The sequence below is a fragment of the Quercus suber genome, unplaced genomic scaffold (genome assembly GCF_002906115.3).
Source record: "Quercus suber isolate HL8 unplaced genomic scaffold, Cork oak 2.0 scaffold_87, whole genome shotgun sequence".
Taxonomy (NCBI): domain Eukaryota; kingdom Viridiplantae; phylum Streptophyta; class Magnoliopsida; order Fagales; family Fagaceae; genus Quercus; species Quercus suber.
In genome coordinates, this window is record NW_027069552.1 from 1,677,840 (window position 1) to 1,696,858 (window position 19,019).

The window sequence follows — 19,019 nt, forward strand, 5'->3', positions numbered from 1 at the left end:
GCTTAAGTCATCTATGGTACAAAATCTACAATAACTAAAATGCAAGGATTTTGAGTTGGAAACAAAATTAAAAAGAGGTTAACCATTTTGGGAGGTGTGGACTCGATGGTAGCAATATATTATCAAGGGGACTGAGGAGGGTTTCAGAATCTCATGAAAGAGACCCAAGAATGATCTAAAAAAAAAATAGGGGACCCTGCTTCTATAACAATTTGGGTTGGGCTTGTTTAAGCTTTAAAAATGGAGTAGTAAACAAAATCCAAGTCCAATAGCAATACATAAAATTTGGTAGGAAAGCAATTAGTGCAAGTGGGCTTGTATTGCTACGCCACGATAGCTGTCATGACTCATGTGTCCCCTCCTCTTCCTTCTGAAACTCCTCATAAAAGTACAAAAGGCCCCCCATCTTCTTCTTCTACATTGGCATCGCCCTCTTCTAATTATCACAAGCGTAAAAAAGAAAGAAGAATACCCACTCTCTCCTCCGATCGCCAAAAATAATATAAAATAAAGCAGCTGAGCTATGGCTAAGAAGAGGAAGTCCGCAGCGACGAGCCTGGACGAGGTGGATCGGACCATGTACGCGTCATTTTGCAGCGCAGCTAACTCTCTCTCCCAACTCTATACCCAGGCCATGAACCACCAGAAACTCTCCTTCCAAGCCGGTGAACGACAAGGCCTTGTGCGTATATTATCACTCTCTCTCTCTACACTTTATTATGCGATTATCGTTTTCATGATTTTTTTTTTATTTATAAATTTTTTTGGAGAAAAACTAAAACCCTTATAATAATTTTTGTTTAATTTTTTTTTTTTGATTATTTCGTTTTTAGTTTGATTGTTCATTAGATTGCATTACATTCATCAATTGAACATGTTGCTCTGTTGTTTGGAGTTAGTGTTGTGATTGTATAGAGTTGAATTATGTTTTCTATGTTCTTTTGTTTGGTTATAGTTAGTTCAATTAAGATTGTTGAAAGTTAGAATAAGAAAAGCTCCAATTTTTTTTTGGGGTCAAAAATACTATTTTTTTTTTTATTCGGAGGATGGGATGGATACTTGTGGTGTAGGAATGGTGTGTGATTGATTGAGCAACAATCAATAGCTATCTTGCTTTATGGAGGTAGGGAACTTCAAACACTGGATAGTTATATAGTGTTGATCTCGAAAATATCAGCAAGCATGATTGTTTTAATGCAACTTGGTTGGAATTTCTAGTATTTGAAGTGTGCACGTTTAGTTTTAGAAGAATCTCTGATTGCAAGGTGAAATATGCTTAATTAATATAAAAAAAATTTAAGTAATTGCTAAAAATACTAAATGTAAAATTTGAGGAACGAATGGGGTTTAGTTTAAGTACGTTTAAGCTAAGGATTAATTTTTGACTTTTCCAAAGGTTTAGCTAGCAATGCGGCTACATGATTTAGCAATGTTAGCAATTTGAGGGAGAAAGGCTGCATTGTATGTGTACTCTTATGTATGTGAGTAAGAACTTTAGTAAGAATCAGACCTGAGACCTATTGTATCCATCTAAACTAAATTTTTTTTAAACAACTAAAAAAAGTTTTAAACAAATATGAACTGAAGGGGAGAGTCTATCTTTGATATGTGAATCAGATCTTACTATGATATTTTTGTTATACATGGTGTGTTGATTCATCTTGTGTATTTTACAGAAATCTTTATTGAAGTGTGATATTGAGATACTTGAAGATGTAGAACAGATTTGCAAAAGGTCTGATATGGGCTAAATACATTACTAATTGAATTTATACAATCTGAAAGAAACAACCCTGCTGAAAGTTCTTTAGCTTAAGGATTGCTTTTAATATCAAGCTTTTTAAATACCTCAAAATAAACGAATGAGAGTATTTTAAAGGGGGGAAAAAAATCCCAAATAGTATTGGATGGTATCAAGGGCATTGTTCTTGGGTATCTAGTTATTGTATTGGCTCATGGCTGTAGGTAAAGAAAATTTGTGTTCATCTTTGCTTTCTTTGTTGTGCTCTAGAGGGGAGGATGGGCCTTGCTATTAGAATTTAAAATTTCCTGTGGAAGTGTGTTTGGAGTGGCAAAGTACCCAAGAAAGGGACTTTCTTTGTTTGGATAGTAGGGTTAGATAAGATTTTGACCATAGATAACCATATTAAGAGGAATATGGTATTGGTACACTGGTGTTGCATGTATAAGGATTTCTTTTGCCTTTTGCTTCATTACCAGATTGCGCATGATTTGTGGGCATTTGTTTCTCTGCTTTTGGGGTGCATTGGGTGATGCTGTACATGGTGAATTGGTTATAGAGGTCTTCTCTTGTTGGAAAGGGTTGTATGAGAGGCATATTAATACCTGTGAAGCACAGGAATGGCGAAATTGCCAACTTAATGGTGTCAGATACGATTCTAACATGGACACAAACGTACTGGTGTTGGATACGTTTCTAACGCGGACACAAATGTGTCAAGTATGTCCTCAGCAGGGGAAAATCATTTTTTGAATTCGGATACACCGCCGACACGGTTGGGACACATCTATGACACAGAAAGGCCAAAAACAAGGGAAAAAAAAGGAAAAAAAAGAAGAAGGAAAATCACACCCCAGTTGATGTTGTGTAGTGATCCTCCTCAAAATCAACTCTAACCCAGTCGTTCTCACTTCTATAGTTCTCCTCTTCTCTGTTTGTTCCGCTGGATCTGGTAATGTGGTACATCACCTCCACTTAACGGCTTAAGCCATAGATCGGCAACTTCTCACTATCTCAGTCTCAGTCCTGCATTGATCATCCATCGGACCATTGTTGACCACCAATAAGTCCCCCTCTCGGTCTCACTTTCTAACTCTCTCTCTTTCTCGCTTTCTCTCGCATTCTCTCTCTGATGGGTCTATTTGTCGACTACACTTACAGACTCTTCAATTCACTCTTTGTTTTAACTTTTACTTTTTCTAATGTGTATTGTTTACTTTGTTTGTTGTCTCTTAGTTAGAGTCTGTTTAGATGCTGCTTATTATTGAAAACGGAAAACTTATTGCTAAAAACACTGTAATAAAATAATTTTTAAACTATGGATAGTTCCTGTGGGACCCAGTTTGGATGTTACATTTGTTTTATTAAAAAACTTGTGGGTCTCGTGAATAGTGCATGGGACCTAGGTTTGGACGCAAATGCCAGATGTGTTTGTTATCCCAACTCACACTTAATATATTATTATATTTATTGGGTGGGTCAGTGTTTGTTTTGGTTATTACTTTTACCTATTTTTTGTTTTTCCTTGTTGTTAGCATATGAGTATAAAATTATAATTTTATTTGATATTCAATGGGTCTTAGTTTGTGACCCTTTTTTGATTTTTGGTTTTTATATGAATATTATTATTTGACTTTTTTTTTTGGTTATTGAATTATTGTTTTTACTTACTTTTTAAATTCAAAATAAATATAAATTTTGTCCAAATATAAAATATATATACCTAAAAATAAATATTAATTAATTGTCGTATCCTAATTTTTCAAGAAATGGCGTGTCACTGTACTATGTATCGTGTCCGTATCCATGCTACATATTTGATAGTGGCATATGGTTCATGACTCTTGATTGTGTTATGTGGGTAATTTGGAAGGAGTGGAATTGTCGCACTATCGAGGGCATGGGGAGATTTTTTTTATTGAAATTAAGTTTACTCTTTTGCATGTTATTTGAATTTTGTACAATGTATTTTTTTTTAAAAAAAAAAAAAAATGGGGAGTGGGGGTTCATCTAATTTTTTAGTTGATCTCTTTGATAGCAATCTCTTTGACAGCTAGTGTAAAATTTGGTCACTCTATTATGAATGGATTCATTACAGATACTAAATACATGTGACCGATCTTGGCTAGTCCTTGAGGATCTATAGTGACCTCAAAATTTGGGACTAAAGCTTTGTTGTTGATGTAATAAAAGCGAAACTCTAAAAGGAAAAATCTTGGGGTTTGAGTGATAGCTCATTGGGATTGGCACCCTTTGTGGTGACTAATGTCTGGGGTTCAAACCCCACCTCCCCCTTCTACACTAATTATTTAATTAGATAAATATTTATTACTTATAAAGAAATATACTTGTTAAATGACTTGGATTTTGCTTGCATAAATGATAAAAGTACAAGATATCTTGGAAGTTGTACTAAGAATTTGGGTTTATAATTTAATTAAAAGAAAAAGCACAAGCGGGGTTTAGTCAAATCAATTGGTAAAGTTTCTTAATCATTGAATAAAAGATTTAGGGTTTGAATTTTACATATACCAAAAATCAGTTGGTGTCTTGGCTTGATAATACAGAGTAATAATCATGGAGTGGATACTATAGGTTGAAATTCTATTGTATCTATTAAAAAAAAAAAAGCGCAAGTTGCTATATGGAGGATGTTGATTGATAGAGGAAGTTAACTTAATGACTTACAGGAGTAAGCTATGATTTTGGGCGTTACTTCTCCTTTCGTTGCTGTACAAATATTAAAGACACTGCCCTGCCCTCACCTAGGGAGTCTCAGTGGTAAGGGAGAGTGCCTGAACTAATTATAAACCTAGAAGTCTTTGGTTTGACTCCTAGTTGAGGCATTTCACGATTTACCAATGCCTACTCAGTGGGGGTGTGTAAGCATCCGGGGTTTGGCCCTCAAGAGTGGTCCCACTAGCCCATACCTTGAGGGGTTCCTTATATATATATAAAAAAAGTATATATATATATATATATATTGAAGACACTTTAGCCATGGCTTGAGCTTTGGAGCAGAAGTTATGTGAAGTTATGTTATATCTCAATTGGCACCAGATTATATATTTACGTGGCAGGACTGGATCTTTCACAAAAATGTTATGGTCAAATCTACTGGATTTTATTGCTTATGTGTGTGTATATATATATATATATAAGCAATAAAATCCATTGAAAGGAAAAAGAAAAAATCTAAATTAGTGCAACCCTATTAGATCAAAAGTATACAAAGTGTAAGTGCCTTATCACCATCTATATCCTACTCCTCAAGTTGGCGCTCCAAATGAGCCCAAGTGCCCAACATGCAAATGTGTTACCCAAATACTTCTAACAATACTTGTAGATTGACTGCATTTTAGTTTCTTGGAGAGCCCAAAGTGCAAATGTGTTCTCCCAAATACTTCTAACAATACTTGTAGATTGGCTGCATTTTAGTTTCTTGGAGACACAGTGTCTGCATTCCAACCTCTAAGAAAAGTTTTAATTTTTGTTCATTTTTAGCTATCGTTCAATCCCTGAACATTGAATGATAGGTTTTTAACTGCATGATGATTGTAATTATAGCTCCCTGACCCTTCCTGATGCTCCTCTACCCTCACTAGGTTCCTTATATATATATAAAAAAAGTATATATATATATATATATATTGAAGACACTTTAGCCATGGCTTGAGCTTTGGAGCAGAAGTTATGTGAAGTTATGTTATATCTCAATTGGCACCAGATTATATATTTACGTGGCAGGACTGGATCTTTCACAAAAATGTTATGGTCAAATCTACTGGATTTTATTGCTTATGTGTGTGTATATATATATATATATAAGCAATAAAATCCATTGAAAGGAAAAAGAAAAAATCTAAATTAGTGCAACCCTATTAGATCAAAAGTATACAAAGTGTAAGTGCCTTATCACCATCTATATCCTACTCCTCAAGTTGGCGCTCCAAATGAGCCCAAGTGCCCAACATGCAAATGTGTTACCCAAATACTTCTAACAATACTTGTAGATTGACTGCATTTTAGTTTCTTGGAGAGCCCAAAGTGCAAATGTGTTCTCCCAAATACTTCTAACAATACTTGTAGATTGGCTGCATTTTAGTTTCTTGGAGACACAGTGTCTGCATTCCAACCTCTAAGAAAAGTTTTTAATTTTTGTTCATTTTTAGCTATCGTTCAATCCCTGAACATTGAATGATAGGTTTTTAACTGCATGATGATTGTAATTATAGCTCCCTGACCCTTCCTGATGCTCCTCTACCCTCACTTTTATTTGTGCCATTGTTAATAGTGCAAACCAAATTCCTCTATTCCCTTCGACTTACCTCTTGAGCTTTGTCTTGCTATAGTTTGCATTTTGTTGTATTGTTTAATCATTACGAACAAATGCAAAACTTGTTCTTCAAAGCCTTCAAATGAAACTCCTAAGAATTTGCTAAAGTGCCTTTATATGCTTTGTTTAAGTTTTACGAACAAATGCAAAACTTGTTCTTCAAAGCCTTCAAATGAAACTCCCAAGAATTTGCTAAAGTGCCTTTATTTGCATTGTTTAATCTTTACGAACAAATGCAAAACTTGTTCTGCAAAGCCTTCAAATGAAACTCCCAAGAATTTGCTACCCTTTATATGTGCATTACCCACTTTGACATGTCTGAGTTGTTATTATCCTCTGCACCTTGGGTTTCTGTTTGAGTACGACTTGCTAAGGGTGGTACTTTCGATGGGTCTTTATAGGGAACTATTTCCAAGCCTGTGGTGCCTCCCTTTGTGTCAATTTGTCAATTTCCATACATAGATTACAACTTGCATCCTCCATTGTTGATGTATAATAAGGCATGTTGCCATGGGAGATGCCATGCCCCTCTAGTATTGTGGTCACCACCAACTTCATTGGCTGGTTCTCTATGCTGGGAACCAGCCACCCAGCCATATATGCAGCTCCACACTCCACTCTGCTTGTGCTTCAACCAATGTGAGGTCCACGTCATCAATCATCAGTCCATCTCATCAATCATCATTTCATCTCCATGAGATTGGCTATTTTTGCTCCCATCAATGTGTATAGGCTCTGTAGTGTCTTTGTTTTATATGTGTGTTCGTGTGGATTTTGGCCCATTTTCTTTTATAATATATATATATATATATATATTTTTAAGTAACAAAGTTTTATTAATTTAAAAAAAATAAAGCCACCAAAGACACCACATCAAGCAATGCAGGGTAGCCATCCATATATAACCATTTCTATGACACCCAAAAACGACCTTGCCAACCAGCTAATAACTCAACCACAAACTTTGGCATCACCCAAGAAACTCCAAACAAACCTACCACCAAAGACCACAAATCCAAAGCAATAGGGCAATGAAGTAATAGGTGATCTATTGATTCCTTGTTATAATTGCAAATATAACACCAATCCAGAATCCAAAAAATTCCTTCTTCTTAAATTTTCACTGGTCAAAATTTTCCTAGGATAGTAGTCCAAGCAAAGAAAGCAACTCTAAAAGGAATTTTTGGTTTCCATATGCTTTTCCAAGAAAAAGACTGAACAATAGTATGAAGCAGGACCTGTGGAAACCACTAAGCTGAAAACCCTTTTTCTTGTCCGGTTCCCAACACATCTTATCCTTCCCATTCCTCACTGACGCACCATAAATAGTATCCATGAAATTCAACAAAGACTCCAATTCCCAATCTTGCATAGCTCTTATAAAATTAACGTCCTAGTGGAGGACCCCATTGGTAAACTTCAAAAGATTAGTCACACATGCTTCCTTCTCACTACTAATCATGAATAACTTGGGAAAGCACATTGCAAGACAAATCTCCCAACATCACCGATCCTGCCAAAACTTCACCTTAGACCCATCCTCGATCTCAAACTAAAACTTCACCTTAGACCCATCTCCGATCTCAAACTAAATATAACATGACAAAATGTGCTAACCCTATCTAATATTCCTCCACAAACTTACTCCATAAGGATGAGGAGCTGAATTGGAACACCAACCTCCCATTCACATCCATATTTCACCTCTGTCACTTTCATCCAAAGTGCATCCCTCCCAATCCCAAAGTTGCATAATCACTTTTCTAGCAAGGCCTCATTAAAACGCCTCAAATTCGTAATAGCCAAATCACCTGCCGAAAGAGGAGCACATATCTCAGTCTAGTTGACCGGATGAAATTTTGACTCATCCCCCAAATCACTCTATAAGATATTTTGCTGAAGTGGTTCAATTTGGTTAGCCATATCAGCATAATGGGAAATAAAGAGAGAAAATAGGTCAGCAAATAAGATAGAGTAATTTTAATTAAAGTGACTCTACTTCCCTTGGATATATATCTGTTTCCATCCCGTCAGCCTCCTTTACACCACCAAATAGGATTATGTATCATCTTCTCCTCTTGAATTTAGCACCCAAAGGAAGACCTAGGTATTTCATTGGAAGCAAACCCACCGCATGCAACCTAAAACATCCACTAGCTCCTCAATATTAGGAACCGCTCCCACAGGCACTAGTTTCGACTTGCCTAGGTTTATTTTCAGACCCAATATCGCCTCAAACCAAATAGGCACCAGTCCGATGCAGCTGATCAAGATCAGCATTGCCCCACCGAATTTTCCACACTGAAACTTGACATGCGACCATCATTTACTGCCTTATCCAACAATCTTTTTTATTTTTAAATTCAATAGTTGGGGTAGGGGGATTTGAACCTTGGATGTCTCCATTTGAAACACTAGGAGGAAACCAAGTTGATTGGGACCACTTTAGGTTTAGGATCAAACGAAGTTGCTAGGATACTTCTACAAGGAAATTTATTTATACTGGATACTTATAAACATCTCTAAACATTTGCAGGTAAATTTCTTTTCTTGGAAACTTAATCTGTTACTTGTTAGATACTCTAGACACGTTTGAATATGTGTCACAAAGTAAAACTGACTTTGTTTATTTGTTTGACGCTTTTGATGTGAGTTTTTCATGCTGGTGGCTCCTTTTGTTGTCCAACGCAGGGATGCTTGCATTTATAGTAACAAGTTGGAATTTATAAAAATATAATGAAAATATTGTGTTTTGTCACATGTGGACATGTAGAATTCCCATATATGTTCATATAATCCATATCCTGTACATATATGTGCTTTTAGGGGTCAAGCAATTGGCTGTCTTAAGGGTTGTTAAGCATGTTTACTGGGGGAAGACGAGTAATGAGGTTGAAATTGAATTTTCACATATCAAAGAAAAAAGTACACCTCAAAATTGAAATCTTCCCCACCCCCAAACTGTTTATGGTTGTATTAGAGCATTATCATGGGGGGTGTAAAACCCCCCAAATTGCTATTTTAGATTCACACAAGCCCAAACTTGGTTTACCCAAGTGGCTATTGCTAAAAAATTTTAGCAACTAGAATCAGCAAGTTCATATATATAGGAATTACTGTAGCATGTATATAAAATTAAAATAATATTATTTTATTCCCTCTCTCTCTTCTATTCCCCACACTCCCCCACTCACTCTCTGACTCTCTCTCTTCTCTCCTATCTCTTATCTCACTTTACGACTCTTTTCTCTCTTCTCTATTCGACTCTCTCTTTGCTCTCTCTCGCGATTTTGTGGCGGTGGATTGGCAGGGCTGTGGAGTGGCAGTAGGTTGTGATTTGGGTGGTAGTGGGTTGAGATTTTGTGTTGGTGGGTTGTGATTTGGGTTTCAGTGGTGGTGGCTGGCTGAGTTTCGGTGGTAGTTGGGTTGGTGGTTGCGATTTGCAATTTGGGTTTCGGTGTGGTTGGTGGTTGGTTTTTGGTGTTTCAGTTCTTTGTTCCAATGGTGGTGGCGGTGGTGGCGGCAGTTTGATGTTTCAAGGGTGGTGTTGGTTGGGTGTTTCGGTGGTTGGTAGTTGTTTGGTTGGGTGTTTCGGTGGATGGTGGATGTTTAATTTGGGTGTTTTGGTGGTGGCTGAGTTTCGGTTGTAGGTGGTTGCTGGCGGTGTTGGGTTTGGTGGTTTTGGTTTGATATGGTTTTGTGTTTGTTATGATTTTTTGGTTGGTTTTGGGTGATTTTGGTATGGGTTTCTTGGAATTTTGTTGGGTTGATTTTGGGTCTAGGATTGATTTTGGTATGGGTTTGGTTGCTGGGTAGCACAGAGAGAGAGAGAGATAGGGGAGAGGAAGAGACCGGTCGTTGATAGCAAAGAGAGACACACAGAGGAAAAGAAAAAAAATAGAGGAAGAGAGAGAAGAAAGAATAAATAAATGAATAATATTGGTTGTGATGTGAAATATAAGAAATATGATGTAGTGTAAGTTGTAAAATGGTATTGTAAAATAGATAAAGTATGCTTTTAGGTGGTAAAATGACCATTTTTTTAGACACTAGGATGTGAATGCTCTTACGAGGACCACATAGAAGGTAGCCAAAGTTGGTTTCTTCTTGATGTTATTCTAATTTGGTGTCAAACATAAACTAGAAAACCTAGGAAGCACTTGCACATATATGGGTGCGGGTACAGGCTTACAAGGACCAGATAGAAGATAGCCAAAGTTGGTTTCTTCTTGATGTTATTCTAATGTTTGGTGTTAAACATAAACTAGAAGACCTAGGAAGCACCTGCATAGATATGGGTGCGGGTATGGGTATAGTATGACGACACAACAATTTTTGAAAAAGTAGGATATGGTATGGTGAGAATACGTATATCAATTAATTATTAAATATTTTTTTATTTATATTTTTTATGTATTGTTAAGTATTTTTTTTTTCATATGATGTTAAATGTATATCAATTTAAGAGCAATAATGGATAATAAAGTGAATATATAATTATTAAATGATGTTTAGAGATAAGAATATAAAATTGAAAAAAAAGGGAACAAGTTAAAAAATTAAAATATTAAATGATGTTTAGAAATAAGAATATAAAATTGAAAAAAAAGGGAACAAGTTAAAACATTAAAACAATAATGTGATTGGGATTTGGTTCCAGGTTGTTTAATGTGAACTATTTGGGCTGAATGGAATCGGCGGTCTTTTGAGGATGAGGGGAAAACTGTGATTCAGTTATTAGAGTATTGCCAGCGGACCCTCTTTGATTAGTCTCGATGTTGGGGTTATTCGGATTGTTCTACCCTTTTGGATTTTCTTTCATCTATTAGAATAGATTAGGGGCTGCTTCTATTTTTTTTGTTTCTTTTTTTCCTTTGTTCACTACTGTGAACTATTTGCTTCTCTTGTTTTTCTTTTATTAATAATATTCTCTTCTTCCTTATCAAAAAAGAAAAAAGATAATGAAATAAAAGGCACAAGTTATGTGTGCGTGTGTGTGTTCATATATCAAATTGGGCTTGGGTGAAGGGTCCAAGACTTGATAAGTCTGAGAGTTCCAATGCTTTGTCACGTGCCCAAGCCATAAAACTAAAAGGAATAGATAAGTGGTAAACAAGTGGAGAAACCAAACAAAAGCAACGAAAAAGTCAAAAAAGAACAAAAGGAAGATAAAGGGCCAGAGGCAAAGAAGAATAAGAAGAAGAAGATCTGTGAAAACGAAGAAGAAGAACTATTATGGGTTGGGGTTGTTCTTTAGGTGACCATATTTTTAAATTAAAAAAAAAAAAAAAAATCTGGGATGCGCATGCAGCTGTGCCCCAGCTGCACTCCATGTTGCATACACATCTGACATGGGTATAACAACCATTTAGCCGTATCTGTGCTTTCCTATAGAAAACCTCCTTGACCATATAGAGTTAGAATTAGGTAAAAATGGATATTCCTTCAGTTTTGGGCTTATGGAGTTTGTATTGGATAAAATGGGCTGGCGTTTTGGTGGTGTTACCAAAAGCACACTTAAAGCCCCAATCTTCACCTGGTTGGAGTGAATCTTAATGAAGTGCGTCTCAAGACACTTTTTTTGGAGATTTTTGCTGAAGCAAAAAAGCACACCTAGGATCGCTATCACTTTTAATTTGTTTTAATTATTTGCTAAAATAAATATGAATATAAGAATTAAATGCTTGATCTGGAAGGAAATAACAAGGACATTGATTTATTATACAAACACTATTCTTAAGGTGCTATATTACTGAACAACTTTTTTTTTTTTTACATATCAAAAGACATGAATAAGGATGATTTATTATTTGTGTGCTTTCTAGTCTTTGCCTTCTGGATATATTTTGATTGAACCATATACTTCATTTGATCATAGCTATTATGCTATGATGCACCAATAAGGGTACACGTATTGGTACGATACAGGTACAGAGTTACAACATATTTTGAAAAATCTAGGATACGATACGTCGGGATACAAAAATTAATTTATTAATTAATATTTATTTTTAGGTATATTTAAATATTTTCGTACATAATTTATGTTTATTTTAATTTTTAAAATTAAGTAACAATAACAATAACATGCTTGAAAACATATCTAAAACCAACAATATATACAACAGAGGCAAAACCAAGTCAAAACAAACCAAAGCTGAAAAGTCCAACCCAAGCCACTGAGCAACAAAACCAAATGAGAGGCAAAACAAAAAGAGAATAAAAATGGTGATTTAGTGATTCCAATGCGAGGGAGAGAGAGTGAGAGTTTGAGAGACTTACTGGCAAGAAGTAGGAGGAGCTCTAGTGTCGTCGACAATCCACGAAGGCGAGAGAGAAAGAGTTGTGATCTGGGTTTGTCTGGGCAAATTCGAAGGTGCTAGTGGTAGAGAGAGAGAGAGAGAGAGAGAGAGAGAGAGAGAGAGTGAGTGATCGTGTGAGATTAGATTAGGGCTTTTAACCTAGCTGGGACGATTGACGGTCGGAAATCATCAAGGTGTCAAATTCTTCTCCTTTTTTGGTGTCCGATCTGTACTCACCGTATCTCAAATGTATCCCGTGTGTATCTGAGCCGTATTACAAAAAAAAAAAACTTTTTTTTTTTTTTTTTTTTTTTTTTTTTCGCTTGATACTCTCCAGGTACGGTGTAACTGTATCCGTATCGGATACCGGTACGATGGCAAAAATGTTGTATCGATGCATCAGAGTTACTATGGCAATGTATTTTTATAAAGTACAAGAAAGTTGTATAAAATTTTATGTTTATACTTTTTATGATTAAATTATTATCATATTTTTATGTAATAATTGTTTTCAAATTTACTATATAAAGATTTTAAGAAATTGAAATAACTAAATTAAAATTTGAACTTGCAAATTCTGTGCAATTGTACTATCCATTTTAGCTTTATTATATATTATTTTTGAAAAATGTGTGCTTCGCTTCAATTAGACTTTTGCTTGTGCTTTGTGCCTGGGCTCCAAGAGGCTTGTGCGCTTAGGTGTTCTTGAATGCTACTTTTACTATTTGTTCTAGCAAGTTGAATGCTACTTATTTATATAATAACCTTTATCTATATATATATATATATATATAAAGAAGAAAAATTCTACCTTTTTGCATCTCAGTTCCTTGCATATGCCACTCTTTGTTGAACCCTTTGCTATAATGGCTTAACAAATCTATGGAGATGTACCAATTGGAACCAGCCTGGGCAGTTTTGCCTTTATCAGAAATAACATGCTTAAAGTAGTAGTTTCCATTAGTTCATAGATCACTGGGGGCACTCTTTTATGTTTCCTTTGGTGCTTAATCCTCCATTCTTTGAAATTTCTTTTACCGGCAAGTAGGCAACAGGATCTGAAGCTTTTAGTGATATTACATGTCATCTTTGAGTTAGGCCTTCGGTCTTCATCTGTCATCTTAATATTCTTTATTAATGACCCTGGCATTTAGTTGATGTAGCCTAGTTGTTTTGTTTTTCAGGAAAAACTCTATCAATGGATCCGGAGACAACAAGAAGAAGGATCTAGAGTTACAACAGTTGATATTCTCAATTACATTCAGGTATTTTTAACTATTCACCTTACCTAATTTGTTTAGGATCTTTTATAATCTAATGACATTGTTTTTTATTTTTTATTTTTTTGATGGTTTAATGACATTGTATTAAACATATATGCACTTTGAATTGAAATTGAACATTAATTTTAAATAATAATAGTGATACAATATAAAGATTGATTTAGTTGACTAAGAGGCCGCTGTTGATATCTGGCTTGGGATTTAACTTTTCTAATCAAATCTGTCTTGTGGGTATTCTTGCTGTAAATATTATTGTCAAGATTTCACCTTATTCGTATAGGCATTTGCTCTTCGTATACTTCTTCTATGTCTGTGTGATTGCGTATATCTAATGCTCATTAGGTTCTGTTTTTATTGGCATAAAATATTTCTGGGAAAATACTCTTTGGATTTTTTGATGTTTGGTGCAGTAAAAAAACTTTATTTAATAGAATTTGTCTTCACAGTCAAAGAAGACTAAGCTTAATTGGCAGAAAGGAACCATTTTGCAAAATATTATTGTCTAACAATCTGATCTTGCTCTCTTCATCAGAGACCCAGACTGTCTCCTCCATCCGTACCCATAGGCTGTCATGCCACCCTCCACCCACACCCATGGCACATCTCTTATCTGTTTTTTTTTTTTGGGACTGAAATTGGTAGACACTGCTCTTATCTGACCACCCAGTTGCTGCTGTAATTTGCAATTAGCTCCTAAACCCCACTAGTCTCTTATGTCTCCACTGTGCTCCTCCATGGACCCTATAATTTGGTGTATTTGCACCTCAATTAGGTTGACCTGCCATTTTGAACCCTCAATTCACCACCACCGCCTGACTTCAACACGTAGAAGCACAGAGAGGCACACCAAACTTTAATGCCACAAGTTGATTATTAAATGAAAGAGAAATAGGGGGAGGGAAGGGGATGGCAAAGGGCATTGGAAAGAAAGGAGGTGCGTTGGAATGTATTTAGAGGAATTTTCTGAGGGGAGTTTCAAGTTTCCGTTGGTGGCTTGGGATAGGGTGTGTTCTCTAGTTGAGAGGGGCAGTTTGGGGATAAGAAGTGTGGTGTTGTTTAATCAAGCTCTATTAGGGAATTGGCCATGGAGATTTGGTCATGAAACTACCCATCTCTGGCGGAGAGTTATTTTCACAAAATATGGTGAGGGTCAAGGGGGGTGGTGCACTAAAGTCTGTAGGAGGGCTCATGGGTGTGGTCTTTGGAGAAGCATTAATGAAGGGTGGGAGAGCTCGTCTAAGCATCTGTCCTTTGAAGTGGGTGATGGAACACGTATCCGCTTTTGGCATGATAGGTGGATTGGTGAGAATTCGTTAAAAGATCGCTATCTTGCGCTTTATGCATGTTCAGCGGTCAAGGATGCTTGCATCTCTGAGGTTTTGTGGGCTCCAGAAGGGGGTATTGTTAGAGTGTGGAATTTAAGGTTTTATAGAGCATTTGAAGATTGGGAGTTGGCTGCATCTTATTCTCTATTTCAGCTTATCCATCCTCGTATCCCTTAGGGTGATAGGAGAGATACTTTTTGCTGGCGGCTAAAAGGGGATGGAAAGTTCGACACCTGGTCCTACTACCATGAGATTCGGGGTGCCTCGAATTCTTTATTTCCTTGGAAGGGTGTTTGGAAACCAAGGATTCCTAAGCGCGTGGTGTTCTTTCTGTGGACTGTTGCACATGGTTGGATCCTCACTCTGGATAATCTAATGCTTAAGGGTCGCCCTTTGGCTAATTGGTGTTGTATGTGTTGCTATGATGGGGAGTCGGTAGACCACCTTCTTCTTCATTGTCCTGTTACTCACTCCCTATGGGCTTTCATGATTTAGGCTTTTGGTATTCATTGGGTTATGCCGGGTTCAGTGGCGGGTTTGTTATCTAGTTGGCATCAGTGGCTTGGGAAGCATAATTCGGAAATTTGGAACTTGGTTTCAGGGTGCTTAATGTGGATTGTGTGGTTGGAGCGAAATCATTGATCTTTTGGAGATAAAGAGAAAATGTCGGAGGAGTTAAAGATTTATGCCAATGCAGTCTAATGGAGTGGTCTCGTTGCTGGGGTTTTACCGAGTGTTTTTTTCTCTCTGAGTTTATGCCTTCTCCTAGCTTAGTTTCCTGACTTCTCTCTTGTTGTTGTGTTGTGGTGTGTTGTGTTGTGTTGTGCTGTGTTGCTGTTATGTTGCTGTTGTGTTGTTGTTAATCATCATGAACATCTTGTACTTCTCTTTTATTTTTTTCCCCCTTTAATAAAAATTTTCTGTTTACCTATCAAGAAAAAAAAAGGAGGTGCTATGATTAGGATTTGTTGTTGACTTCATTTAAAAAAAAGAAAATGAGAAGCAATGGGTAGACTTAGAACATTGTTCCTCTATGTTTAGTGTGCGTTTGTGTAGCTGATTTTCTGCGTGAGGGGTGGGGTTAAAACTGCCTACCAGTTACTTGGAACTTCCACAATACTGGGAGCCTTTTGCACTATGTGTAGTTTTATATTAGCTGTATTGTATTTCTTAGACATATTTGAAATTGAAGTTGCTCTAATCCCTGTGCAGAATGAGCTGGACTACTGTGGGGAGGAGCCATCAATGTCCCCTAGAGTTCCAGTGCAACATCAGTACTCTCAACCTGTAACAAATTTCATGAACTCTGGTTTCCCAATCTCGTCAGGCTCATCTTGCCCAACAACTGCTGTGCAAGGAATTCGTTCCGAGCACTGTGACCAGCAATCCAAGAACTCAGTGTTCTCAAATGCTTTATCAAGCCCTGTTCGTCAGAGTCTTCAGCATTATCACATTACTCGGGGAGGGTATTGCCCAAATGGTGGTCTTCCCTTAGGGAATGGAGCCAGGAATAATGAACCCACAATTATTAATAACCAGAGCAGGGATTCTAGTGCTCTGAGTCTCAGTTCCAACGATTCTGCAATGGACATGCACGCAGATAGTCCTGCTCATGAATTCATTTACTGATATTTTGCCCATTTCACTAGTCCCTTGCCATGGAGTTCAACTGTTCAAGACTAGGGAAGAATTATGGTGATATGAAGCTCTTTTGTTCGTTTCCCACAAGAAATGAAAGCACTGGATGGAAATGATACCGTGACCTCTTAATTTACTTATCTTGCTGTGCTGAAGATTGATTTGGGTCTTCTGTATCTTCTGTAAAGCGTTTCTGTTGAATATATCTTTAACAATTAAACTGGCACCTATGGTTTTACTTACCAAAAAGAGGCACCAATGTTTTTGGTTTTTAGTTGTTTTTGTTGCAATTTTTTTTCCTTTTCTCTTTGGGCATAAATTATATAATTTCTCTATAGTTTAGAGGTGGTTTAAAAGTAAACCTTGGACTTTACTAAGTTCTAATTAAAATAGTGAATATTTTAAAGTTTCAATTCGTTTTCTTAGTCATTATTCACTAAGATCAACCGAAACTAAACTAAATTGCATTGGAGATATTTTGGATATTACAGACTTGTCACATGTCGTGCAGAACTTGAACCAGGTTGAGCTATGGAGGCTCCCTCAAGGCTATGCTTGCTTGACTTGTAACGCGTGAGATGGACGTTATTAAAGACGGCTATGGGAAGGTACGAGTGCTAGTTAGTGAGCTGTTGTCTAAAACGGGGGATAAAAACTGTGGAGTTAAAAGACTAGGGGGAGAGACCCTTAAGAAGGTTCTTTTGAAGTTGGAAGTAGGGCGTGAAGTTTCTAATAATTTTTCTTTGGCATGGGGTTAATCTTTTAAGATTCTTGGGAATGTTGAAACTCTCTAGTATTCTCGTGTTTTTTTGCAAATCACACTAAGAAATTTAGATACTGTTTCACTCAATCTCACTTTTGAAGGAAAGTGGAATCTCTTAAAAAAGAAAGTTGGGGGTATTCACATTTTCATGTTTGGAAAATGTCACTTTTTTCTTCTTCTTTTTTTTTTTTTTAAAATTTTTTTTTAATTTTTTTTAAGGGACAATTGTTATGGATTCAACACTCATTTAAAAAATTGTAGTTAATAATTAGTCTAAAAAATATATTTATATCTTCTATTTGGGATTGAGTTATTATATACTGAAAGTGTAATGATTCTGTCCCAACTGTGTAGATATTGTCTGCTTTGGGGCCTATGTCCCTCATGGTTTTATTTTTCCTCAAAGTACACAGTAGTGGGGGAAAATCCCTCTACACATTAAAGTAATGTCACTTCTTATAAGCACATTTTCATGTGCTTCCCTAGGCAACGTGAGATTTCATGGATTGCAAGACCTTTTTTTGGGTCACTACAATCCACTCCCTTTACTTGCACACGCATCCTCGCGTGTGGGACCCATACTTCCGGCTAGGGCATGGTTCTGATACCATCTATAATGAACCCGCCCCAACTGTGTAGATCTTGTTCGCTTTGGGGCTCATGCTCCTCACGGTTTTGTTCTCTTTCAAAGCACACAACAGTGGGGGAAAATACCTCTACACATTAAAGGAAGGTCACTCCCTATAAGTACATCTCCATGTGCTTTCTTAGGCGATGTAGGATTCCATGAATTGCACTACCCCCTTTTGGGTCATTATGATGCCCTAATTTGATTGATTGTGTGATGTGTGTGAGTGTGTGATGAGTCTCACATCAGGTATTTATTGAATAGATCTAGACTTTATTAACAACTACAAAAAGTTTCAATTGTGACTAGTTCTTTAAGGTATAGCACAGATGTGGCTAGCGTTTTTTTTAGGTCATTATTTATGGTATTAAAGCCAGCTTGGTAAACTTGTGTGGGCTTAGAGACACTACCCCACAAAGTAGGTCTTAACGAGGACGTCAGGGATTTAAGTGGGAGAAATTGTGATGCCCCAATTTGATTGATTGTGTGTGGGTGTGTGATGAGTCCCACATCGAGTATTTAGAAGCCTTAATTGTGATTCTTTTGAGGTATAGCGTAGATGTGGCTAGCGTTTTTCCTTGGGTCTTTACTAAAAGAATAAAGGCAAAAATGCAAAACTGACCCTCTAACTTTTAACATTTTTTTTTTATTTTAGTCTTTTAACTTTCAGTTTTGTCATTTCAGTCCTCTAACTTTCAATTGTTGTCAATTCGATATTCCGTTAGACCTCAGTTATCTACTGCCGTTAAGTGAGCTAAAACAACGTTGTTTTGACTTTTTTTTTTTAATTAAAAAAATTAAGAAAACTGTTATTAGAAAAAAAAATAGTCATTTTTTTCTTCTCATTTTCTCTGTCTCTCTGTTTCACTCGTCGGACTCTCTCTCACTTTCTCATTCTCTATCTCTTTGTCTCACAGTGCGCCTCGGTACCAGACACAGTCTCCATCAGGTTTCGGTGAGTCAGCATCACTCCTTTGACTCTCCCGGTGGTCCCTGACGAGTA

At 36.6% G+C, this 19,019-nt stretch overlaps 1 protein-coding gene across 1 annotated transcript; it reads left to right on the top strand.

Annotated features, from left to right (window-relative positions):
• Positions 1 to 337: 337 nt before the first annotated feature.
• On the top strand, positions 338 to 16,899 carry LOC111993747 (uncharacterized). Its single transcript, XM_024025578.2, has 3 exons — positions 338 to 682; positions 13,564 to 13,644; positions 16,200 to 16,899. The coding sequence occupies exons 1-3, from the start codon at positions 524 to 526 to the stop codon at positions 16,614 to 16,616; spliced, it is 657 nt and encodes a 218-aa protein (XP_023881346.1). The 5' UTR covers positions 338 to 523; the 3' UTR covers positions 16,617 to 16,899.
• Positions 16,900 to 19,019: the final 2,120 nt, after the last annotated feature.

Excerpts from the sequence above, each read along its gene's own strand:
- LOC111993747 (XM_024025578.2), top strand. The coding sequence starts at position 524 with ATGGCTAAGAAGAGGAAGTCCGCAGCGACGAGCCTGGACGAGGTGGAT. Across the intron at positions 683-13,563 it reads CCGGTGAACGACAAGGCCTT|GAAAAACTCTATCAATGGAT; the intron begins GTGCGTATATTA and ends TTTGTTTTTCAG. Across the intron at positions 13,645-16,199 it reads ATATTCTCAATTACATTCAG|AATGAGCTGGACTACTGTGG; the intron begins GTATTTTTAACT and ends ATCCCTGTGCAG.